At 37.4% G+C, this 24,024-nt stretch overlaps 1 protein-coding gene across 1 annotated transcript in view; it reads left to right on the top strand.

Moving 5' to 3' along the window:
- LOC122810575 (class I histocompatibility antigen, F10 alpha chain-like) overlaps positions 1 to 24,024 on the top strand; it is a 316,486-nt gene that overhangs the window by 240,614 nt on the left and 51,848 nt on the right. Inside the window, exon 7 of the mRNA XM_044082154.1 lies at positions 3,369 to 3,427. Coding sequence (XP_043938089.1) covers positions 3,369 to 3,427 — 59 coding nt within the window. The remainder of the gene's footprint in view (positions 1 to 3,368; positions 3,428 to 24,024) is intronic.

Here is a 24,024-nt window from a genome sequence, read left to right as displayed (position 1 = left end):
AATGCCCTGGCCAAACATGTTATGAATACCAATAGTCAACATAAATTTAAGTTTATGGCCATTGCTAGGAGTTTTGTGAGTTTGAGGGGGGGACACATGCAATAAAACAGAGGAACTAGAAGCTAGATGGATAGTTTTATTCAGAGCTGACATTGGACATGGTCTCAATGAACAAATACCATTGAGACCAAAGTTAAAGGCCAGACCTCTAAGTAGGTAAATTAGCTGTTTTTAAGAATAAGTATTTTAATAATGTGTTTTAAGATTTCACAAAATATATAAGAAATGTACATTTTATGATTTTCTTTGAACATCTAGTTATTTTTGGTTATTATACAGCTTTAATATGTTATAGTAATGGAGTGTATACAGACATGTGATGTATTGTTGTCATGTGCTGCATTTAGCAATGTTTAAAAATAAGACTGGTGTCAGTTTGATTTTATGCACCTGAAGAAGCAGATGTGAAAGCGCTTGTGCCTGATTAAAGTTTTATAACCTGGAGTCTATCTTGTGTCCTTCTGTTGTTTTTAAATGTCTTAAAATGCTATTTGATGAAATTATTAGAAATTCTCTGATATATACATACATGGTTTGTTGTATTACTTGAAATAGCCTAAATTGTTCTATGTCGAAGTTTTTAGAACTTCTCCTATGTTGTATTACTTGAAATAGCTTATATTATTGTTTCTCTTATGTAAATATGTATGTTTTCTATAATGACCACAAGTATTTGTAATTAAGCTGTTAAATGTGGAGCTTTTCTCCCCAGGCCACTTCTGAAAGGGGTAATCTACTCGGTCAGTCTCTCCCAGTCAACAAAGTCAAATAAATAAATAAATAAATGCATACACACATGCATGCATGTATGCATACATAAATGAATAATTTGGACCATGATTAAATAAAAAAAGTTTGCTCATCTCCTTATTAAGAAAAAAAGAACAGAAAAGTGTTATGGCACTTAACTCACTAAATGCCAAAATGCACATACAAACTTTAGAAAATCTTTTTAAGTCACGATTTGCCTTTGTGGAGGGACATTAGCTTTCATTTAAGTATACTTAATAAGAAAATGAGCTCTAAGGTTTAAGATATTCACTAAGGGGTGACTTAGACTGGCACAACCCAGACGTACTAGACTGTGATGTTACTGGTGGAAGTCTGGATTGTAGTAGTAGTCATTCTTTTGTAAAATTTCTTGCATATCTGTCCTTGAAATGATTTTAAAGTGAAATAATGATTAGGGGAAATGTTCACATAGAGGGCTAAAGGGGGAGTATTATTCAAGAGCTTTACTGAAAGGGTGGTAAAAAAGATGAGCTGTCCTTAAGCTTGTTTACTTTTTGTATTTTGTACTTTCAAGATTTTTTGGAATGTACATAGTTCTAGATGACTTACTTCTATGAAAACATGAACATAATGGAAACAGTTTGGAAGAAGGCAGCAGAATGATATGTATTCTATATCAGAAATTACAAGAAAAGAGAATAAAGGAATTTAATGTAGAAATTAGGGTAATCAGGGATATAGAATACCAGAAATATCTCAGGAAATTTGAATTCAAGAGACTAACATCCTTCAGAAGAGATATGCAAGAATGCAGGCATTATCTGAAGGTCAAAGGTGGGCAGCTAAGAAGTTACATGAATATTTTAATACTTTTCAAAGAGATAGTGTTTGTTGCACAAATATTACTATCTGAGAAACCTGAGGTGCTCACAACAGGGCATTCAAGAATGCACTAGATAAGTAAAACGCAGTCAATAATTCAGGAGATGGTAACAATTAAGATGTGGGTTTACTGGAATCTAAAGCTTATACAAGCACAATTAGAGGGTTTTAACTCCTATTAGAATCTATTCTCTAGTTGTTCATTAATTGCATGGGAATTTATTGGCTATAGAAGATAGAAGTGAAGAGGAGTGAACATTCCCCGGAATGGCAGTGATTAGTGTTACATGGTCTGAGTTAGCAGAAATGGAAAATTCTTTTAGAAGTTTCTGTGAGTAAAGCACAAAATTCATTGTTTTGATGCAAGTGGGTAAATTTACATTATTTTTGCTGTATTTTTGTGTGATAAATTTTTGAAGTTCCTGAATGTAGTTTGCCTGTTAGATGGATAGCAGTATGAAGATAAACAACCAAGTTGTTGTCAGTCTAGCCTGATCCAGTTCTCTTACTGGGACACTACTAAAGCTGACAAGAAAGTTGGGTGTACTGCATCTGAAATCAGCAAGATCTTCAGCACTGCACTTCAAATGAGGTTTATGAGAAATTTAATGGACATGGGAATAGTGCCCAGTTCAATACTGTGTGGAGGAAATGGATAACTGACAGAAGCAGAGGATGCCAGTTGGTTGAAGGGGGTTGTGATGTGAGAAGCCAGTGATGAATACAGACTTGCAGTCTTTTGTTCTGGAGTCAGTTGTGTTTATACTTGGGTTCTGTAGGGCACTAGAGCTACTGATTAATGTTTTCATCTACAAAACTAATACTGACTACCTAGCCAAAGTAAAAAATTGAAACTTTGGGACCTACTAGTGAGAGTCCTGAAACATAGAGACTGAATGGCTGAAAAAAAAACAGACTTACATACACTAGTCCAAGATGGCCATTTCTTGAATATTACTTTTTCTCCAAGGTATGACAGTCTTGGAGTTGGTAAGTTCAGAGGGTGTGGGAGTCTTGTCTCTCAAAATGGGATGCAGGGAGGCTTGTCACCCCTGCAAAAAAGAAGTTTAAAGGGGAAGAGTGATCTTCGAGATCCATTCTTATCTTGCAGTGTTGGGCTTTTTTCTTTTTCAATTTGCCTGCACTCAACATTTTGAGTGCTGACATTTAAATAGGGAGCCTGTGGCCAAGAATGGGGGCAATCTAGCCTCCTCTTTGATCCAGTGCAACTTGCAGATTGGCAGGAAAGGTTTTAGTTAGTATTTATTTTGAAAGAAAAATGTCCACTTTTAGTTTGCTTGGAAAATCAAAGGATGATATTTCACCACAGAATAAACAGAAGAAGAAGAAAAATGTGGGTGGTATAATAATTTCTACCCTGTATAGCAGTATTTCGTGCAGAAGTAGAAGAGCAGCTGCAACACTCATCTGGATGTGAATAATCAAAGAGCATATCTGCCTGCAGCTTCATACGCCTGCATGTAGTACCTTTAAATTAAAACATCCATGCATGTACCACATTACTACATCTTCAATTAACATTACAACTTTTAAATAACTCTTTTGGTTTTGCCCTATCTCATGGCTGTTGCCTCTGAACTGTTTCAGTTTGATGGTAGCCTCATTTTGGTTGCTGTTTAGTCCTCTGTGACTATATTGTTCTATTAAACAGAAATGTAACCTTTGTTTTGCAGGTACTGACCAATCAGAATCAAGTTCCATGGCTTCTTCCAATTCTGCTGTGACTTATGAGGTAGGAGCAGCATAGTGTGTATATATTGGTTTGAAAGTTTTCATCACATTTCAAATGCATCTTGAATTGCAGAATAAGGTTATCATTTCTGTAAGATTTAGCTAAAGTCACTACTTATTTTTGTAGTTTTAATCCACTTGCACAGGGTGCAGATATGAAGAATTTCTCCTTCCCTCACATATGACAGTTTCATATCAATCCACAAGCTTTTATCCTCATACCTTAGTAACTTTGTTGCAATGATTCTAATTTTTCACAAAAAGGGGTGATGTGGGGTACCAGCAATGATAAATAGAGTAATTAAAGAGGCAAGTAAACCAATGAAGGAGGTACAGTTATATAAGTAAAGTTACTATAACAATAGATGTTGTGATAGATCACTGTTGTAGTAGCCTCAACTATTTGGGTCTCATCCCCTGCCAACCAGCTGGCTTTTCAAAGCTTAAGGGCCCATCTGTGCATTTTAACTTCCAGCAGCTTGAGTAGAACTCCATATAAAAACAGAGTACCAAAATCTTCAGAGCTTTCTTGCCCTAAGAAGGGACAACAGCCATGAAAGGGAAACATTTTACGAAACAGAACACAGTAGTAACTATATAGTCAAAGTTACATACATACACACCTTGGCAATGCAAAAAATAAAAATAAAAATAAAAAAAAACACCAATAGAAAGGGTCCTGAAGGGTGGGTGCAGCTACTGCAACAATGATCTATTACAACATCTACAATTATTAGAAGTTTATTACATGTCTGTACTATGTTCAACATTAGATCACTATTTCAGAAGCCTAAACTATTTGGGTAGATTACCATATCTTAGAAGTCAAAAAGAAAGAGAAAGTCAATTTAGAATCCAGGAGCCCCTGGCTAGTAAAGCCTGGTCTTGACTAGGAAAAGGAATCCAGTTTGTAGTGTTTTGTTAAAGTATGTACAGAAAGGCAGATTGCTACCTTCAAAATACTTTTAGAGTTCACCCATTTCCAGAAAGCCAAGTGTATCCTTGTTGAATGAATTTGAGAGCCCATTTATCAGAAACAATCTGGTGCTATGCAGGAAGATGTAGGAACAGAGAAAGCATAAGATTGCCAGGGTGGAAAGGGAAACCTGAAGAGGCCAGCAGTTATTCTGATTTTTTTGTACTGTCACTGATTTTGAGAGGCTTTGCCTTTCTTTTTTGAGCCATCTTGCCATTGCTTATTAAAATCGTGTTTGGGAGCACCTTGTTGTTTGCATTTTTTTTTGAAAAGGTAACTGATGTGAAAAGTAAATGTTTATCTACCTTAAAAAAGAGGGGTGGAAGATTTGGGTCACCCTTTGAATCGGCTTTCTCCTCTCATGAAATCTGTTAAGCACCTCAGCAGCAGAAGGACCAAACAGTACTTCCTTCTCAAGGGGAAAATTTAAAATATCTGTTTTAACGTCTTCAGGAAAATGTTGAGAATAAAGTCAAGTAAATCTTTTCATGACTGACCTGGTAGCAGCAGCCCTAGAAGCAATATCAGCAGTGTCATAAGAACACTTCAAGATATGTTTAATTATATAAAAAGCAGATAGTAAAGAAACATTCAAAGAACTTCTTAACTCAGATGAGGAAAAGCTAACAATTAACTTTTTCTTGTTCTCAAAATACAGAAGTAAAAATGTTATCATGTGCAACTGGCATTTAAAATTCTGAATTATTAAAGTGTTAAATTTTCTTCCCAGATTTCTCAAAAGCCTTCTCATCCTTGTCAGAAGAAATGAGATTAGCAATAGTAATTTGTCTAGAAGATGCAGCCTTGAATAGGAAAACTGGGGCCTATGTTTACCCATTGAATGGTAACATCATCAAATAGCATATGTTGTTGAACATGCTGCTCATCGAGCCATTCTAAGATCACATTACAGTAGGGATAAGGAAATTTGCCCTTTCCCCACTGTAGTATGATCTCAGAGTTGGTATATATAATTAGAGGGGGGTGAGGGGTGCATCCCCCCCATGAGGAGGGTTCGGTGAATGGGCATTTACAATGTAATGCTGTTCGACAATGTTACCATGTGATGGGTAAATATAGACCTGGAAAATTGCTATAAGGTCTGCTATAGATTTAGAAAACAATTATTTGTGAAACTGAGGTAAGCATTAAGCTGTGAAAAAAATAATTATCTAAAGAATATAAAACAGGAGGAACTGCTGCATGCTTAGGAATATCCAGCTGTAACTAATAATACATTTGCTGGGCAATAGGAATTTCATACTGATCCCACTGAACTGCTTCATCTTGGATACAGCTTCAGAAAATGAAAGGTCTTCTGGAGGGAAATCTGAAGCAACTCTTTCCTCAGAGTCAGAGTCTTCATGTTGAGAAGAAAATTCTGAAGAGCCACATTTTCTCTCCAACCCCTACTCTTCTGACTGAAAACCAGAATCAGAATTGTAATTATTTTTTTATTTACCCTTTGATGACTGGGTTAGGCTAGTAGCCTCTTTTTAGGGGAGACCCAAGGTGGTATTTGTACTACTAGGGAAAATTTGACCAGGGAATCGGTGAACTTCCACTACTCATCATTGTTGTTTGTGGGACCCATTTTCCAGGAGTACTTCCTGTTTCCATTTCAGGCACAGATGTGGCCCGGTGAAACAGGGAGTCAGATGGAAAGAGAAGGAGATGATGGAGTGGTGAATGAAGTGAAGAGAAAAAAACATCAAGACTGGAGAATGTGTGCAGGATTTTGAGGAAAGGTTTCAAAGAAACCTGTTTGATGGAGATGAGTCAGCAAATGATGGATGCATAATTGCAACCCTCCAGTCAGGAGGGTTGCAGGATCATTTACTTAAAGAAATGGCAGTGCACAGTTTGCCAGAAAATGAAGGAGATGTTTCCTGGGGGGGCATTATGGACAAAATACAAAAGGAGGATGCAGGGACAATCCTGAAGAATAGTGGAGAGATGGAAAAGAAAACATATGCAGAGAAAGTAAAAGAAGGCAAATGTGGTGTAGCAGAAAAGAAGGCAGAAGGAAATGAAAAACAGAAGTATGTGATAAGGATTCAAAGTAAGGAAGACAAAGGGATGAATAGGTATGAAGTGTGGGACAGTTTAATAGCTCCTATGGGTATAAAGGTACATGAGGTAAGAGCATTTATTCTTATTAACAAAGAGACATGTTGACATTTAATTTGATACTTTTTAATGGAAAATTTTCTTAGAGAATATGAAAAAAGAAAGACTGTAACCCATGGAATCTTTATGTGATAAAAGAATTTAACAGGGAAATAAAAAAGAAAATACATGTACAGTTTTGAACAGAGCTATAAAGAGAGATTTTGAAAGGACATTTGAAAGCTTTATGTACAGAAGTACTGGACATTACAATTTATGACAAAAGGGGTTTATGGACTAGTGGCTGAGATTGTAATATTGTAAAAATAGAAAGAGAAGACATATACATATACCAAGCATGATAAATGTGGAGGGGAATTGGGGTATTGTAAAATACTATGGACATCCCCAAAAGATGTCTTTTTGTTTGGAAAGGAAGGACATTTGATAATCAACTGTGACAAAAGAAAATGTTATAATTGTGGGGAAGTGGGACATGATGCAAATTATGTGAATTGAAATGTTATAAATGTAACAAAACTAGACATTTATGCATGGATTGCAAAAAATGAAAATAAGAGTAAGGAAAAAGAAAACAACAGTGAAAAAAAATGAAAAAGAGAAGAAATTTTAGAATTGGTAGGAGTAGAAGAAAATTAGATGAGAAAAAATAATAAAGAGGATATATAAAAGCTTCTGAAATAAGTGATGAAAAAGACAAATTAGGAGGTAGTAAAATGTAAAAGACAGAAAAAGAAAATTTAAAGTGATAAGTACAAAAGAAAAAAGAAAGGAAATGTATGAAAAAGAATATATACAGGCAATGACTGTGATTTGATATAATGGTTGAGGTCACTGACACACAAGGTGCAGTGTTTGATTTTCACCATTGGGAAGGAAATTAGTCACCATTGGGAAGGAAATTAGCTAGGCCTATTAAGAAAACTAGCCTAGTAATTAGCTATAAATTAAAAAAAAAACATGAATCTAAGGAAAAGGGAAAATGAAAAATTTAGAGTGCTTTCTGTAAATGTGAATAGTATTAAGAATATAGTAAGACGAATAGGAATTTCAGAGTGGTGTAATACATGTGATGTAGATGTAATTATATTAGAAGACACAAGATTTTTTAAAAAAGAAAAAAGATTACAAGCAGCGAAACTATGTGGAAGGAAGATAATCCAGAATTTGGGAAATGAGAGACTTTCTGGAATAGCTATATTCTGTGGAGATACAGTAAAGATATTAAGATGCAATTTTAGCAAAAATGGGAATAATAACCATTGTAGATTTAAAATGGAAAGAACAAGTATATAGAATTATAATATTATATTTGTATACTAATTATAAAGAAACTGAAAGCTTATTTAATGAGATTTTAGATTGTGTAGTGATAAATATGAATCTTGTAATAACAGGAAACTTTAACTGTGATTTAAGAGGTAAGGGTAAAAAGAAAGGAAATGATATAAGAAAAATGTTAGAAGTTATAAGATGTAAGTTAAAACTTTGGGACACAAATTCATGGACTTACAAAAGCGGCAGCTGAAATACATTATTTTATAGTATCAGAAGGTTTAGTTATAGGAGAAAGGGATGCAGTTGAAACAGGATTTTCTGATCATATTGCAGTTGAATTAACAGGGAAATGAGATTAAGAAGGTTGCAAAATGATATAGGGTCACTTGGTCAGAAAAGAAGAAAAAAAGGAAGGATAGATGAAATAAAGATTCAGACAGACAGAGCTGTGACCAGGAAAACTGAATAAGAGTTGGGTAAAGGATGAAAGAGTGGTGATAGGTGCATACGGACATTGTTTCTAAATATTGGGTAATGAAACTGAATGATCAGAGACTAGGTGCAGGCATAGGACAGATGGAGAACAAGACGGGAGTGAGTGAGCTAGACTGAGGATATTGGAGAAATATTCAGTGAGTTCTGTAATAGTCTGTACAAGGAGGAGGGACTAAAATGAGTGGCTCTGGAAATGGAAATTTCTGCTGGAGGTGGAGAAGGAGTTACAAAATAGTAGGATTACTATGCAGGAACCCAAGGTGGTAGCTGATTACTCAAGGAAAGGCAAGACACGTGAAGAGGATGGGATTTTAATAGACTTTTATGGGATAGCCAAATCAAAAGTACCAGGGGCATTGTATGAAGTATTTGATGTTGGAAAACTGCCCCACTGTCAAAGAAGAGAGTCTGTATGATGGAAAGGGCTATAGCCTTAATCTTCATCGGTGTCACTAATTAGTAGTGCTTTAAATTATCACTGCTGTCACCAAATAATATGCAAGGGGTGTTTGACCTTAAGATAATATGGCAAATATGCACTGTTGCCTCAGGAAGGAACCAAAGTGACATAACAAATACACTTTACACTGGCCACTTGCAGAGTAGTGTTACAATCTCTGAATCTCTGCCACCACAAGATTTCACTCACTTTGATCCCAGTGGAATGATTTCAAGTGTTGTCCTAAGCATGATAAATATAATATTTCTAATATACCCTATAGTCTTTTTCCCGGGGGGGGGGGGGATAATGATAGTGTTCTTGTAACAGTGAGCTTTCATTTTTTTGGGACTATTCCAAGTAACTAATCTAGCATGCCAAAAACACAGTAAGATAAGTCAGCCATAATAAAATTGGTAGCTATTGCTAAAACAGGTATTTTTCTAAAGGAAGAAGCCAAAATTAATATTGCACCAGTTCATTACACACACCTTTAAACTAATTAATAAAAGCATCAGCCACCAGTATGTAAAACTGAGTAATAAAACCTTTTACTTGAAATAAATGCAATTGAACTGCAATTCAATTAAGTAATTGAATTGTATTCAATTTTGTAAAATTAAATATACAAATAGCTGTGTAGTTGCACAATGAAACACAAAATAAAATATTTTAAACAGAGTGATAACTTATAGGACAGCTGTAACAGCTTTTTGGCCCTATCACTATCACAAACCAGTAACTTAAAAGTTTGTTGAATTCTAGGTACCTCTAATGTGTAAGTCCAAATAGTAAATTCACAGTCATACAAGCTGTGACACCCATGCCCTGGCCCAGAAATCAAGCAGCACCCTCTCTGTCCAACCAGTGCTTCATGTCCCTGCCCAAGTGGCTGACACAAACACACTTTGAGAAGAGTTTATACAACCATACAGACACTCCTGGGGAAGGCTGACACAGGTTCTCCAGCTGTGCCCCTTTTACCCAGACTATATGGTAGTACCACCTGCTGCCACCCAGCTAATATTTATGAGCTACTCAAAGGCCCTAAAAGGGTTTCCAATTATTACTGTGCAATATTATTATCCAACTGGTAGTATAGCCCAGGGCTAAAGCTATTAGAGTGGCCTTGTACAGTTTTACCAAAGTCATGCAAGTACTCTTAAGAGCTTAACTTATAACTACACACAAAGCAGCCACAGCTGAAAAGGTTTAAAAATATTTAATAATAAATACTAAAAACACAAGAGTTCAGAGATCACAGAGAGATAAAAATAATTCAGTAGTACAGTTCTGACATCACAGAAAAACACAGTCTAAACTTTCTAGTTCCTAGCTATTTCTAAGACAAAACACAGTGCTAAAATACTACTTACATACACGGATGCACGGATAAACCAAACATGAATAAAAAGAAAAAATCCAGCACCCCGAGTAGATGTAGTCTGGGCCATGGAAACATCCAGAGATATAATTCTTTTGTAGTGAGAGAAATGTGATCCTAAAGTTCGAGGGGTACGATTTGCAGATGGCACCAAAAATTTCACACATACACGCAAAAAGCGTCCTAGATCCATACTCAAAAGAGGTACATCACCTACTAGGAGTTCGGGGGATGAATCATCCACTACTGATATTGAATCCGTTAATATGTCGGATTCTCCTACTCCTAAAAGAGTACGCAATGCAGATCACCCTTTAGGCACAGACACAGGGGGGACGCAAGCATAAGAACGCTAGAATAACTTTTTCTGTCAATTGTCAAATGAATGTAGACTGTTCAAATGTGCATAACATTTCTGATTATGTATTAACACCCATGGAAGAACATTTGTTAAATAAAGGTCTTGGTTTTATTCCTGGTTTCTTTGTTGATGAAAGTATATTTGTATCGGATGTCATAGATTTTTGTAGAAGATTGAATTTAAAAATCTTTTTTGATGAACAGGATTCCACTCAAAAATCGACTGAATTCAAATTCTTACCATCTAAGTTCTGTCCTCCCATGGACAAACATGTAGCCATATTCCAGAATGCTGTTATTAAAGATTTACATCATCAGTTGGGAACAGGGAACATTATTAGAAATAATTTAAGTGTTCAGGAACAACTCTTATGAACCTTAAAAACAATACTGATATTACCATTCTTCCTGCAGACAAGGGTGGGGCCATTGTGGTGATGAATTCCAGTTATTACTGGGCTGAAGGAATAAGACAAGTGTCGAATACTCAGCATTACTTACACATGCCCATTGACCCCACCCCTAAGTTTAAAAAAGAAATAGATGATTTTTTGCATCTTGCTGTTGAAGAAGGTATTATCAGTATAAAAACAAAATTCCACCTTACTATTCAGGACCCAGCTAAACAATACCTATATTTACTGCCCAAAATTCACAAGTCTCATTCCACACCTCCAGGTAGACCAATTGTTTCAGGCATTGACTCACTGACGGAACCACTATCTGTTTTCTTGACTCAATATTTAAAACCTTTGTTACCATATGTACGTGCCAGATTGCAGGACACCACAGAGTTCCTCCAGATTGTCTCTGAATCACAACTTGAAGCGGATTGGATTATGTGTACCTTAGATGTTACATCACTTTATACCAGCATACCACATTGGGCAGGTCTAATGGCACTGGAATATTGGCTACATAAGATTAACATTTATAGTCCAGGATTTAATACTCTACTGATCTGTATGGCGGAACACATTCTAACTAAGAACATGTTCTATTTTCAAAACCAATGTTACTGGCAAATTCAGGGTACGGCGATGGGTGCCTCATTTGCACCAGTATATGCCAATCTCTTTATGGGATATGTGGAAGATCAGATTATATATACTGAAACACACAACCGTTATTTGCCAGAAATGGATATTTGGAGACGGTACCGGGATGACTGTTGGCAAGTTTGGAAATGGAATTTGTTGAATATTTGAACAGCAACAAATGGGGTGTTAGATTCACAGTCAACTATGACATACAGCAGATTAATTTTTTTGGATGTCCACCTTTGTAGGGAAGTGGACAACACTCTTCGTACCACTGTGCATAGAAAATACCCACAATACAACAGCCTCCTACATGCTTCCAGTTTATATCCCAAACACATTATAAAAAACATTCCTAAATCACAATTTATTAGGATTAAGAGAATTTGTTCATCTAATTTGGACCTTGAATATTGCCAGAATGATCTCTCAAAGAGATTTATACAGCGAGGTTACAACAAAATGGATGTTCATTCTGCAGTTAGAATGACTACTAATTTATCAAGGGACACTCTGTTGGGTTACAAACCCAAGATTGTCCAGTCCTCGGTCCAGTCATCCAGACTAGTAACAACCTTTGGTAGGAATACTTATCAATTACAGGATATAATTAGTAATCATTGGAATATATTGACAACCAACACACACTGGTTGGATGATAGATGTCTCTATTCCTACCGGAAAGGTAGAACTTTAAGATCACATTTCTCTCACTACAAAATAATTATATCTCTGGATGTTTCCATGGCCTAGACTACCCTATTGGGAGACAAATTAATTGGCTGTCACCTTTGTGGTCATTGCTCTTTTTGCAAACACATTTTTACCACCAAAGAATTTACCAGTAAGAATACAGGCAAGATATACAATATCAACCATTTTGCGAATTGTAGCACGGACTGGGTGATTTATTTAGCCACATGTACATGTAGGGCATTTTATATTGGACAAACATCTAGACAGTTCTGAATTCGTATTTCAGAACATTTAGGGGATATAAGAAATGCTAGGCCTACTAATGCTTTATATAAACATACTGTTTCACACAAAACAGCCCGATTTTCTTTCATTTGTAGTGACAAGATTGTTGGTAATAGAACTTTTAAAACTGGATGGCATAAATTGTTAGATAGAAAGGAAACTAAATGGGTAGTCAAAATAGGTGTTTTTTTTCCACCGGGTCTTAATGACAAACTATAATGAACTATTTGTCACTATTAATTATCAACATATCATTTTATTTTTATATTTTGTGTTAATTTTGTCACTATATACTACAGGTTTATTATTATTATTATTATATATTTTGTATCATCATCTCATTTTTTGGAATGTATGCTAGTCTAAAATTTTGATTGCTAACTGTTATTAATGTCTCTATTTCACTGTTTCATTTTTATTTATATTTCTAAGTTTGGTCATGATTTATGTATATAGGAAATGATGTCATATTATCTTATTTGCATTACCTATAAATAAGGTCAACTGAATCATCATGACCAAACCACTGAAGAAAGCTGATTGCTGAAACTGGTCTGGTTCACAATAAACAGATAAATTGCTACATCTACTCGGGGTGCTGGATTTTTTCTTTTTATTCGTAATTGAAATCACCAATATTAAGGCACTTGGTAGGACCTTCATATTTTCCAGTGTCTCCAGAAACACGGAATGGGGGTCCTGGGTCATGGTGGGGTGATCTGTAGCAAGTTACAATTTGAATTGCAGTTTTGCCCATTGTTAGTTGCACATGGATGATCTCTGAAGCATCGTGCTGCTCCACTAACCTGGAGGTGTGGGTATCCTTGATGAATATGGATACACCCCGCCTTTTGTGTTTCAGTCCGGGTTCTGTGGCCAAAAAGTATGGTATGAGTTATAGCCTGGTAGTGCTTGGGTGCTCTCTGGAGCCTTAAACCAGGTTTCTGTTACTGCACAGATATCTATGTTCTCCATACTGAGGAGTGCCTTGAGTGCATGCATTTTGAGGTATAGACTTCTGGCATTGAGTAGCATTACCCTCAGTTTTTGGTTACTTGTGCTATTTAAGGTGGTGGGTTTGCCTTTTGAGCCTTTCCTAAAAGAGGCACTATGGGGGCAGCAAAAGTCTTGGCCAGTATTTGAAAGCCTAAAGGTGACAGGTCAAGCCATCTCTTGTGAAGCAACGTGGCTTGTCGAGCATGTCATCCCAGGTGGACAGATACTGGATCCCCTTTGAATGACACCAGAAACTTAGCCAATTGTTGAAATTGATAATTTTTTTCGTTATACTGTGGCATCATTCTTGGTGAGGACAGGATGCCTCTCAGGGTCAGGGTCATACCGGCCTGGGCTACGTGATCAGAGAGGTCTTCCATGTCTCTTTTCATGTAGTCCAAGAGGCACATCTCAGGTCATTCACACCAATATGGACAATGACAGAGTCATATTTGTACTTGTTGTAGAGCGACCTGAGTGCTTGTGTTATGTGGCGGATCCTGGCACCCGACAGGCAGCTAACTGTATCCTTCTCCTTGTCCAGTCTAGTTAGTGGGACATCAGTGCTATAATCTGTTCACCACTCAATATTAATCTCATTCCTTAATCTTACAGTATATGTCTTGTATAATGCTCAATACTTCAGTACATTCCAAGTGTGTGTGTGTGTGTGTGTGTGTGTGTGTGTGTGTGTGTGTGTGTGTGTCTAAGGAGACACCAGAGACAGGACACAAATAAAAATAAAGATTTATTTGTAATAAGTAAAAATGAAAAATAAAACCATTAGCCCACCTAGCTCTGTTGTTTCAAATAAGAGTAGATAGCATCTTGGGTTGGTTTTACCCAATATTCACAACCCACATAGCCCCTCCAGGATGCAGACTGTTTTGGGAGAAAAAAAAAACAATTCTGCAGGCATCTCCCAGGCTCAGCTTCCAACTTTATATACAAGTACAGCCACAAGGTACACTTTGCAGTTTTGCATCTTTCAGGCAACCTCCTTATATGCAACATCATCTAGCAAAAGGGGTGGGAGGTTGGCATAATGGTTAAGGTGTTTACCTTACAGACACAAGGTGCAGGGTTTGATTCTCACATGGGGTAATTGGCTAGGCTTAAAATGTCCCACAAGGGCACTTAGCCTAGTACTAATCTATGAACCTATGAACCTATGAACCTAATTAACCCCTTGTTTCCTAGATAATTGCTGTGAAAATCTTCTTATGACCCATACTACAGTACATTTAAAGGCACATTATATATTTTCTAGTCAAAATGTCACAGTGATGGAATGTAAGCTTATGACAACCCATCAGTATTTTTATTCACTAAGCTAACCTGTGGGTCACAATAGTTAGAAAGGGCTGGAGGGGTAGTGCCCAAGGGCCTGTGTAATCATTACAATGGAGCATGATCTGTTATAAAATGAACTATCTGCTTAAAAAATAGCATTTTAGAGCATATACACCTCACTTTATTACTAGACACTCTTTGAATTGTTGAGTGTCTGCTTTCTCCAGCTTAGCTTCTTGATCATACAGCACACAGGGTGCTCCTCACCTTGGATGTCATGAATAGCATGGCCCCCAAGCGTGTCTTTGTGTTTCAGCATATAAGCTAAACTCTAGTAAAATCAGGAGTTATTAACACAGGTTCAGAACAAAATAACCTTTTTAGTTAAGTAAATGTCCTGTCTGTCATAAAAGACCAATGTTCCTTGACAAGAGCTTTCCCTTTTGTGAGATCTTTTAAAAGACACTTGGCAGTTGCACAATTAGACACAAACATTCTATAGCAAACAGCCAGTACAAGGAAAACCTACACATGTATCTTAGTAGGGGGTATAGGCCAGTTTTTAATTGCCTCTATTTTTTCCAGTTGTGATCTTACCACCAGTTTTCCCATAACATACCGTAAGTATTGACTTCTACCTCACCCAGTTTGCTTTTTTAGAATTTGCAGTCAAGCCTGTCTTATAACACAGTCTGAACTTTAAAAAGTGAGACTCCCAGTCCTCTGAGTGAATGGCCTTGTCATCAAAGTATGGTGCAACAGAGGGAGTCAACTAACTAAATCATCAGCCTGAGGATGGCAACTGATGTCTTCAGTTGTTTGAATTTAAAGTACTGATATACCTGATGCAGTACCTTTGAGCTACAGATGAGTGCCCTGGTCAGAAAGCATAGCCTTAGGCAAATTTGCTTTGGAGATTAACAGTACCAGTTCCCTGGCAAAAGCCTTAGCATTAGTTTAGCATTTTGACACTGCTTCTGAGAATTTGGTGGTATAGTGCATTATGACTAGTATACTACTGCCCATTGCTGGAATTTACTAATGCTCTCTGGATGTCCACAGTAGTATTTTCAAATGGTACTTCTGTAATAAACATGTGTCCACCAACTCAGGATTACTTTCTTTGCTAACTTGCTCCTGTGTAGAATAAGTAATGTCTTTCCCTAAAAACACTGGTACAACAGATTCTCCTATATGTACCCATCCAAAGGTCTGTTCCAAACAAAATCATGACCTGATTTACTTGTTCTACTGTCAACACAGGTCTCTTGAGTGGTCTCTTTTATTTCTAGTTGCCATCTGTCTACCTTAGTTTAAGTGAATACTCCTCTCTTACTTTATTTTCCTTCTATGCATGGCTCTACTACTACAAAGATGTGCCAGAATAAAATATTGGTTTAATTTTTTCTTAGTTTTCAGATTCCTTTTGTTTTGAATCCACTGTCACTGCATTCTCTAAGCTACACTAAAATAGTCTCATAACTATGCATTCTCTTGCTTATCTCACTTTCTAGACCCATTTTGTTCTGACAGTCCTCACTGAGGTGCATTTATTTTTTTATTTGATCCTCTATGCTTCTGCGCTAATGCTTTCTGTCATTTTCTTTATATACTGCTGGTTTGTACTGGCTTTTATTTCAGACTTTCCTTAAGTTCATCTTCAGTTCCTATATTGACATTTATCTTACAGTTTTGGCATTCTATTGCTCTGTCATTGGTAGATGCTTTTGATAACAGACAGGATACTGCTTACTATCTAACCATAACTAAATTCTGTCCCCTATTGTAGATTTGCTGCCAACTCTTAAATGCAAGTTTGATTCTGAATCCATATTTGAGTGCCGTTACCCATGCTCCACCACCCATTCTTTTACTGAATAGGTGTATCAAGCTGTTGCCCTACTTCTTTCTTAAGTGGTTCAGCCTGCCATATTGTGTCTGTGGATTCTCCCTTCTCCAAAAATTTCCATTGTACTTTAAAATGCGAAAAGTCTTTTCTTAATATTATATCATGATTTAAATCAGGGGTCATGGCCACTGGATATCACAGTTTTCCTACAATTGTCTGAATTCCTACATGTAGAAGGGGATAATTGTTTCTGTTACCAAGATTGCATACACTTCCAGTTGTGTGGTTGCTACTTATATTATGCTTATACATCAGAGAAGCCTTGATACACTCCCAGAATCTAACAGGGCTTGAAACTCCATACATTCTAAGACTGCAGTGCACTTCACTAGTTTTGTTGCAATACTGTAACATAATGCTGACTCAGTTGTCCTAGATGTTGCTTTGTCACCCTCCATAGAAACAGCTATATTTAAAAACTCATTTTAGTAATTTTCTGTCTGTCAGTAGCATTCTCTTCATTGTTAGTAGCATAGAGCTTATTTATATTAACCTCTCTCCCCACATTTGAAGCAAATAAACACATCACTTGCTGTTTTTTTTCAACATAAGGAAGATCACTTCCCACTATAGTTTTAGACTTAAAAGCAGATAATTAATTTTAGACATTGTACACTTAACTAATCTGTACTCTACTAAACTTACTGGCTTATCAGATTTCTTGAGTGCATTTTGCATTACCCAGTTTCTTCTCATATTAGGCTGACCTTTTAAACATGTCTACTGCAAAAATTTCTAACAGTTTTATTTTACTGCTGCTATCAACTTTAAAACCAGTACTTTAGAATGTGCTTTATATAATGCATGTTTCCACTTACCAGGTTATCCGCATTAAAAGTCAAGTTTTAAAATTCTGTTACTAGCCCTGACCAGAAGTTCTGTCTTGTCAGTTTCTTCCATGTTCACATACGTTTTCAGTATCTCCCCTGTCTGCTGGAATAACAGAATTATTGCCTAGCCTGCTTAGTGCTAATTCTCTGTGGGGTAACACTGGTCAGTTGTCACCATATGGGACTCCTTGTCATCATCTCTGGTTAGTTTTTTCATAGGATGAGACATTACATTGAGGCCCCATCTACCTAAGTTGGTGGTAGTACAGGTGGATGCAAAAGATCCCATGGAACCAAGCAAAAAGAGTGGGAGAGGTTCCCTGATGCCCTGGCCAAACTTCCCCTAGTAATAGAAATGCCATCTTGGTTCCCCCCCTGAAAAGAGGCTACTAGCCTAGTGGGACTAACCCAGTTAACAAAGGGCAAATAGATAAAATAAAATAAATAAGCAGCACAGTCCTATGACTAGCAGGTGCAGTAGCTAGCACAACCAGCTGTTACTGTAGTTGCACCAACTTCTGCTTATTCCCCATCTGAGATTCCACTAATGCTTATGTAATAATTCCTCCATGCCAGGTACCCAGCATTTCCAAGGCCAAGAATACAGCATCCATGGGACCCGATAATATCCCTGGCTGTGTTCTACATGAACTACAAAACGAACTGGCACCACATCTGTGTGCCCTGTTCAGTCACAGCCTTACCTTAGGCTTTATCCCTACCGAATGGTACACTGCTACAGTCATCCCTCTACATAAAGGGGGAGCGGCTACAGACCCTGGGAATTGTCACCCCATTAGCTTGATGAGTCTGATATATAAAGCTATGGAGCGCATCATCATGGACCTGATTAACAAAGATACAGGACATCTTCAAACTCTTGACCTTACGCAATTTGGCTTTGTTAAAGGGAGATCCTGCCTGCTCAACCTGGTTGACTTCTTCAAGTCAATCACCAAGGCTGTGGATGAGGGTAAGGCAGTGCATACAGCCTACCTTGATCTGGCCAAGGCCTTTGATACCATTCCTCACTCAGGAGTTATTGACAAACTCATCAAACTAGGCATCAATCCCTATATCACTAGGTGGGTTGCAAATTGGCTCACAGACAGGACCCACTGCTGACCAGTCACAAGTGGAGTACTACAGGGATTGGTCCTGGGTCCTCTCCTATTTGGCATCTACTTCTCAGTAGTCCAGGCCAACAGAGAGGGACTCTGGCTGACCAAGTTCGCAGACGACTGCAAGCTGGGAGCCATTATTGACTCCCCAAGTAACGCAGACGTCCTCTAGAAAGACTTCACTGAGACCAATGACTGGTGCTGGAGCCATGCCCTTAAGCTGAATGCCAAAAAATGTGTTGTCATTCTCTTTGGGAAAAACTCAGTTCCCACTAATTACCACATTGATAGGAGCCCACTGAACACTGAAGGTGTTATAAGAGATCTGGGCACCCAGGTTGGCAGCAACCTCTCCTTCGACCACCACATTAACACTGCGGTCAGAAAGTCCTTCTATGTGGCACATCTCATAACCAAGGGCTTTTCATCCAGGAAGAAAGAGGTCATCATCCCTCTCTCCTCAGCATTTATTAGACTGCTCATCGAGTATAATGCCCCATTTGGCATGTACCTCACCAGACACCTGCAACAGCTGGAGAGGCCACAGAAGTACCTCACGAAGAGGATTCTAGGCTTTAAACACATGTTCTACATAGACAGACTCAAGAAACTTCAGCTATTCTCTCTTATCGTCTACTTAGAGGTGATTTCTGCTTGATTTACAAAGCCATGTTGGACCCAGCCCTGCTAGAAATGGTACACCTAAAGAAATCCCAATCCCTCTGCACCACACGCTCCAGAGCTCTCAACCTTATTACCACAATCAACAGAACATGCTGGAGGGATAGGTTCATCATCCAGTGACTGCCCATGCTCTGGTATAGGCTTCCTATACATCTCAAGCAAAGCACCTCCCTGACCCTCTTCAAGAGAAATCTCGATGACAGGAAATTCACCCCGGGGATCACTCCAGTGGTTCTACTGGATAGGGGCACTGGGAACTAATGTCGAGCAGCATGATGCCAGGGCACTTTTTTTGGGCTAGGCTTGTGAAGGCTCCAGGGCCATTAGCCTAATACACACCTATGAACCTATGCTTGGAGTTATCAGTTAACCACACCAAGAACACAACAGACACAGTGCTGTAGGGAATTATTAGCCCTAAATATAGTTTGCATTTAGTAGCAGATGTACTGTGAGTAACTGAAAATTTGCAAGTTGCTTGCCACCTGAGAGAGTCTGTATCAATATATATGATTTACACTGAGATGATTAATTGCAAAGTGGTCAAACCATTTGCAGTTGTATAGAAAGTAGTTGAGCATGTCTGATCGAATGTACTGTATCGGACATTCCCCTTTTCTGGATCAACATTAAAGATCATCCCAGAGTTGTGCAGACCAGCATGTGTGAATATTGCCCCCTGATGGAACCATGTTAAAACCCATCACAGAGTTTCAAAACATGGTGTTTTCTTTTGTAGAAATGTTTTTGTTTTCATTCAGAAAATTTTCTTTTAATTACATGTCATATACTCATATATACATATAATGTGCATGTATATATATATATATATATATATATATATATATATTGCATTAGAGAATTACCCCAGTACAGTCATTCAGGCAGCTATAAGGGCTGCTTTTTTGCCAGTGAGGGAATTTGCAGTGACTAAATCCTACACCCTGGGTGGGGGATGTGTCATTCTCATAATTACAGTGGCCTGCAGTGTCTTTCCTTTCTGAATGCACACTTCCACACATTAGTGCTGAAGGTTCCCACCAAGTGACAACATTGTGAATCTAACTACCACCACAAGGACCCTCTTTTGTGTTACCAACCTTCCTACAAGGGATCGTGGCGGTACATATCTGGCTTCCCCTCACCTTCCTCCCCAGGAGAGACACACCCATGCTATGCTGCCAGATCTGTCATGCACTCAAGCTGCTAATTGGACTTAGGACACTGGAGTCATAGTCAAGGTTTTATTCCACTATGACACCAGAGCAGAACTATGAAAGAGAGAGTGTTCACATTTACTTATTTATTTGTTTGTTTATTTATTTGCATTTATTTACCAGGATAGTCCACTGGGCCAAGATGAGCCCATTTCCAGTGGAAGCCCAGGGAGAAAAGCTCCAGACAGAGAATAACTCTTACACAATACAAACATAGAATGTTATGGGACAAGCATTATACATAGCAATAGAATCATATGGGACATCGTTCTGCAAGAATTATACATACACAGTAAAGCATTACATTACATTTTGAACAGCAAAGTACAAATTCAGTGGAGCAATATACAATATAGGACTAAGAAATGGTGATATCAGGAATAGCATGCTACAATAGCCCTTAGAGAGGTAGATCGTGTCTCGATAATTTAAGTAGATCTACAGGTGCTTAAAATTAGGGCTGTTGAGACAGAGTAAGTTCAGAGTGATGTAGAAGGGGAATCATGAGCTACTGTGATTTGTGAAGGCAAACATTCTGGGAAAGAAAAAGCCCTGTGTTTCTTAGAGCAGAACTGGACATGTTGCTTCTGCTTACAGGGCTATGTTCTGGAAACTTTGAAAACTGTTAGCAGAAGTCAGAGGCAGAGGTGTAGCTAGGATGGCACAAAGGGGCATAGTGTTGGGGGAGGCACAATTAGGAAATGCTGATCCCATATTCAGAAGAAAAAGTAAAAAAACTGGAACATTTACACATGGGATACAACCATGATTTTCATACAATATGCCCAAAATAATTACAGGTAGTCAGCCATGTTTTTAGCAAACTCCTAGCCTGTATTTTCAGTCTAGCACTTACCACCAAAATCCTTCCTTACAACTTTAAAAATGGTATAGCTATATACTCCTGGCTAAGTGCCCTCCACGTCTCTGCTTCAAATAATAATTACCCTATTGCCAACCTCTGCCCCATCGCAAAAGTACTAGAGAAAATTGTCTATGATCAGATCCTCAAATACATCATAAAATATTACTTCCTGGCAGACTGTAACTTTAGCACATTAACAGCTATCTGTATACTGATTCACCAAATATTTTCAATGCCAAGCAAGGAAAACTTACTAGTGTCACATTTCTAGACTTTAAACAAGTGTTTCAAACTACAGCTCATTTCAGGTTGCTGTATAAAGTGTCTGACATTGAATTATCTTTAGGAATCACACAATGGTTTGAAAATGATCTTGATAACATAACATTCAGAGTGCCAGGGTCAAACATACAGGACACCAATTGTTTCAGAACACACAACATTCTGTCTTGTCTTGGGTTCACTTCTATTTTCTCTTTATATTATAATTTCCCCACCATCTTCCCCACATGAATTGCATTCTATATGGTGATGACATTGTCATGATTAGATGTAGTAAGTGTCAGTCCATTCTGAACATTGAACTTCAGGAAGACTTTGATGCTTTATGGAAGTGGCTGTACAATAAAAATATACAGAACACAACTGTGCTGTTTTTTGCACTTTCCAAAGTTTAAAAAATACCCAACATTTCTCTGTTACTGACCCTTGTCTACATCACATCAAAAATACTTATATCAGATCAAAATTTTCATAATCACACTGTATCAGAGGCTAACAAAGTATTACTGTGACTAAATGTTTGTAATAAAAGCAGGCTATACTCATTAGTTACCTCTCCTGAGAATGGAATGCTGACTCCTCATAATTGCTTTGCTTTCCAGTCAGGAGTACTACACTCATTCAAGATGCAGAGAATAAAATTCTCAGATTTATTAATCTAGCTAGCAATGGAGAACATCACTGTACTACACTAAATTTAAACAACTGTTTGTCTATAACTTCAGGGCTACTTTATTGCTTAACACATTTCCTTTAAACTCTCCACTCCAAAGCAAAGTGTATTTCAGAAACCAAATATAAATGCCAGAAACCATGGCAGCATACAGCTGCTCAAGCTTCCATTCAAGCTTAGCAGCTGTGAAAGATTTTCTTCCAAAATTGCTCCTGCTTTCTACTCCCAAAGGAGTTAAGAAGCTTGAAAATGTATAAAAAATTTAAATAAACCCTCAAGGCCCACCTTTTTGAATAAACAGGAACACAGGCTAATGGCCACTCACATAGGCCACATTCCATGGTTGTCTCTCTTCAATACTATATACTTTCTTCTGAGTTGTCATAGTAACTGAATGGGGTGAAATCATAAAGTATGATTCTGTGCACTCAATCTCACATACTATGAGAGAGAGAGGATGTCAAGTTTGATTCTGTTACCTCATACTCTGTTTTTTGCTATCCCGTATTGCAAGAGAACTTGTCACAATGAAAAACTACCACAGTTTAAACTTTTGCCTCTTAATTACTACAGTTTAAACATTTGCCTCCTAAGTCATTATTTTTATACACTTCTTTATCAACTAATCAGTAATATTATATATCACAAAACCTTTGTTGTACGTTGCTGATGTTCAGAGTGTTATCCTATTACCAGAATCTTAACCTGTTTATTAGAATTCTTTCCAAGACTGTTTACCGTATATTGTTTTCATAAATTTCACAGGTATTCCAAGGCCACTGTGTCTTATGACCACTCATACCTTATCAGTATCCTTCTTCATACCACTCTTCTCTTCTCCAGGAAGGCCATACTAATCAATCCCAGAGTAAATTTGCAGCTACCTATCTAGTCATCTATACTATATTTAAAGGAAGATACTGAGTCACACAGCTTAACATGTAAGGAAAGTTTATTCCAGAGGTCTGGAAGATGCTTAGTTATTAACCTTTCCCTCCATTGTATTTTATTTGTCTATTTGAGAAGGTTTCAGACCAACCATTGTATTGATGGAGATATTTGACTTGCAAAGATATAGGAGATCCAGGACTACTGGGTTTCTAATGGTATGGTAAATAAAAAAGACATCACCTCCAAAGTCTATAAGACTTTAATATCAGTGTTAATGCGTTTGTCCTTGAACTTTGTATAAAGTAGGATGATCCTAGTATAGTTGCAGGCTGAAATCTATTTATAGTAAACTGAGCTATGTAGGTAATACATCCAACCCTGTATACAGTGGGCTAATTATCCTTTGTCTTCCTCACTTCTTTAAACAAAATGTTTGGATTTTAATCAGTTGTTCAGTGGGCCTGTTTGTTCACATTTTATGTGTTTTTACCAAACTGCTTCAATTATTATTCTCGGGAATGTTATTGCATGTCTCTTTTCATTATTGGTACACAAATGCCAGTTTATTCATTCTACATCATAAAGCAACATTAAAGGTTTTATTCAAAGTTCTGGTTTTTGACTTCCTGCAATTCTGTTTATGTTTGCAATTATGTCTTCTTATGTAAATTGACTTTGCCCACATGGCCTTGTTCATGACTGAAAAGTGGACTCAAACCAGTTTAATTATCCAGTGAACAAATGATAAATAGAA

Source organism: Protopterus annectens, chromosome 9.part0 (assembly GCF_019279795.1).
Source record: "Protopterus annectens isolate FY-2018-M chromosome 9.part0, PAN1.0, whole genome shotgun sequence".
NCBI classification, from domain to species: domain Eukaryota; kingdom Metazoa; phylum Chordata; order Ceratodontiformes; family Protopteridae; genus Protopterus; species Protopterus annectens.
This window is presented reverse-complemented; position numbering and strand designations above follow the sequence as displayed.